The sequence below is a fragment of the Etheostoma spectabile genome, chromosome 5, assembly GCF_008692095.1.
Source record: "Etheostoma spectabile isolate EspeVRDwgs_2016 chromosome 5, UIUC_Espe_1.0, whole genome shotgun sequence".
NCBI lineage: Eukaryota > Metazoa > Chordata > Actinopteri > Perciformes > Percidae > Etheostoma > Etheostoma spectabile.
Window position 1 is genome coordinate 1,053,491 of NC_045737.1, and position 2,931 is coordinate 1,056,421.

General features: G+C 39.4%; 1 protein-coding gene and 1 long non-coding RNA gene across 3 annotated transcripts in view; one reads left to right on the forward strand and one right to left on the reverse strand.

Annotated features, from left to right (window-relative positions):
• The window catches only part of slc4a5a (solute carrier family 4 member 5a), a 50,082-nt gene that overhangs the window by 20,514 nt on the left and 26,637 nt on the right, over positions 1-2,931 (forward strand). For both annotated transcript variants that reach the window (XM_032516075.1, XM_032516076.1), the window contains exons 9-11: positions 802-959; positions 1,072-1,159; positions 2,443-2,597. In XM_032516075.1, the coding sequence (XP_032371966.1) occupies positions 802-959; positions 1,072-1,159; positions 2,443-2,597 (401 nt within the window). The remainder of the gene's footprint in view (positions 1-801; positions 960-1,071; positions 1,160-2,442; positions 2,598-2,931) is intronic.
• Positions 1-2,931, reverse strand: part of LOC116689541 (uncharacterized) — a 22,006-nt gene that overhangs the window by 5,525 nt on the left and 13,550 nt on the right. The window lies entirely within an intron of this gene.

Sequence of the window (2,931 nt, forward strand, 5' to 3'; positions counted from 1 at the left end):
GTGTGTGTGTGTGTGAATATTGAACTGGCTCTGGGAAAAGCACGGCTCTGTCCAGTCCACGTGCCCGGCCCGTTACATGTAGCCACAGATTTGGGCTGTGGGTTATTGGCAGGCCTCTCCATCACTGAGTGTTATTGTGCTGCCGTTCAATTTCCTGCCACACATTTCCATGCAATCAGACAGGTCAGATTAGCTTGTCATCCCTCTTTTTAGTCACAGCTGCTAGCTTCTAGTCAAGCTTCTAGTTGCAGCTTGCATTTCTTTTGCCTCTATGATTGCTGTTTCTTGAGCCTTAACAACCCAGGGTTGTTATCTTGCAAATGTCTGCTAACTTAACGACGCCCTCCGAGATGTATCAGCCTACTTTAGAGATACTATTAATAACAAATGATGAGAAGTTTTATTGATCCGTGTAGAGAGATCCAGCAATTGCAGACTCAAATAAAGGGCTGCAACTAACAATTCATTTTGCAGTATTTCCCTTAGGTTGACTGCTTTGACAAACTCCACAAAGAACAATGAGAGCCTCACTTAGGGGAAACACCATTTATTTTCTTGAAGAGCTACTGTATTCACTTTATTATTACATATGACAAATAAAGCAGCAAATCCTTACATTTAAGAAGCTGGAATTAGATAATTTGTACTTATTTTTACCTAAAAAAGACACAATGACACAACAATTAATAGATTATCTGAATACATATAAGGGAAGAGAATAATGCTACAAAGGACTGCAAAAAACTGAATGTGTACTATTCAGAAGATGTCTTACTGTGTTTTCTGTTTTTCTTTCTGTAGCTTAAAAATAAATTCATGAAGAAAATCCCCCGAGATGCAGAGGCATCCAACGTCTTGGTGGGTGAAGTGGATTTCCTTAACAAACCCTTTGTAGCCTTTGTCCGCCTGGCCCAGGCTACAACACTAGGAGGTCTCACTGAGGTCCCTGTTCCCACCAGGTGAAATGATCTGCGAAGTCTTTCGCTTCTTCACCCTTACTCAACAAAGCCCTTTCACAGACACCTGTCATTCCAGCTCATGCTTAACCTCACACGTGTCTTTACCATACAGATTCCTCTTCATTCTCTTGGGACCCCAAGGAAAGGCCAAGTCGTATAACGAGATCGGCCGAGCCATAGCAACCCTAATGGTGGATGATGTAAGTGTCTGGCATTATGTTTTCTGAATGTTGCTCTCTCCTGAATGCAATTTTAGTTGTTATAGCCTTCTATCACTTAGCACAAAATGTATTGCTATTTAAATAGCAGATTCTAGAAATAATGCATGCACAGAAATAGTATGTTTACTTGCCACAATCAAACACTGACAGTAAGGTTTGTGGTTAGTAATCTTATGTTTACCCCCATTATAATCTGACATTTTAATAGGAGTTAGGGTTAGGGTTATAATCTTTCCTCTTCCACCTCTTGCCAGCACCACCGTACCAAAACTAATGACATTTGCATCAGCCTTAGCCTTAGCTTTACTTTGTGGTATTTAGCAGATGTAAGCATGCTAACACGCTAAGATAAAAACATGGTAAACATTAAATCTGTCATCATGTTAGCATTGTCATTGTGATTATGTTAGCATGCTGATTTTAACATTTAGCTCAAGTACAGCCTCACAGCTTAACAGGGCTGTATACTAACGTCCCCTCATCTATCCAATGACAAAATGCTGCTCACTTGTTTTATTCCTGTTCTTAGATCGCAACACTGGCTTTAATTGTAAATATATTCTGTACATTTTTTCAAAATCTCATAAAATGGTTTTGTTAAGTGTTCAATTTATCATTTCACATAAAGTAAACACATACATCCTTTAAATTGTATATAGGTTGCATGATGGATTCAAGTTAATCTAGAAACTTGGCAGCGTAGAGCAGAACACATTCAGTGATTGTTTTTACAGACCAGAATCAAGTTATTGAAGATGTTTGTGTGGGAGTGAGAAAATCAATGAAGGTACCACATACCACTCTCGGGGGAAACAAATGTTTGTCTTCCTCTTGCTGCAGATACCTGCTGCTTTTACTTTTTAAACAGCTTCTGACATTTAGTTTGTGTTAATTTTTGTTTTGGTTTACAATCCTTATGAGCTGTGCAGTGTGCAGTATCCTTTTAGAAAACTAGACCTGGACCAAGTCATTTACAAGTAGAATCAACCCTTTGATTATGCTCCCACTTGACTCACAGTTTTTTCAGGGCATGATTAGTTCCTGACTGGCTGTTATTTTGAGTGTAATCCAACTGAAGTGAAAATATTGATATAGCATCCACAGTGTATGTTTAACAAGTCTCCAGAGGCCATTATAGAGGATAGGAAACAGTTAAATCCAAGTTGTTAGAGCAGTAGATGCTGATCACTATCACCATGTTATACAGTAAGTCAAATGAAATGGTAAAATACTCTGCCTTCATCTCTCACTTCATCTCCCAGCTCTTCAGTGATGTAGCCTACAAGGCCAGAGATCGTGAGGACCTCATCGCAGGCATAGATGAGTTTTTGGATGAGGTGATTGTGCTGCCGCCTGGAGAATGGGATCCAAAAATCCGCATTGAGCCGCCCAAGAAAGTCACCTCAGCTGATAAAAGGTTGGAGTTTACTGTCCAACTCAGTAATGCACATTAAGCTCTTAGCTTCTTTGTCTGTGACACAATGAGCAATACGCCTGGAACAATTGTATGAAGATAAAACTTCACTAAAATCTTGTTTTTTGTCAAAGACTTAGACGGCAGCTAAATTTCCTGATTCATACCCTGAGATTAGGGCTTTATGCAGGGTGCAATAACGTCTCCATGTCACCAACCAAAGCCGACCAAAGCTTGCATGGGCAAAAACATAGAAATAAAATGTTTTTTAAATGATTTTCTATGGGTTAAAGCCTCTGAAACAGCACTTAACACAACATCATGGAGTCATCATTTA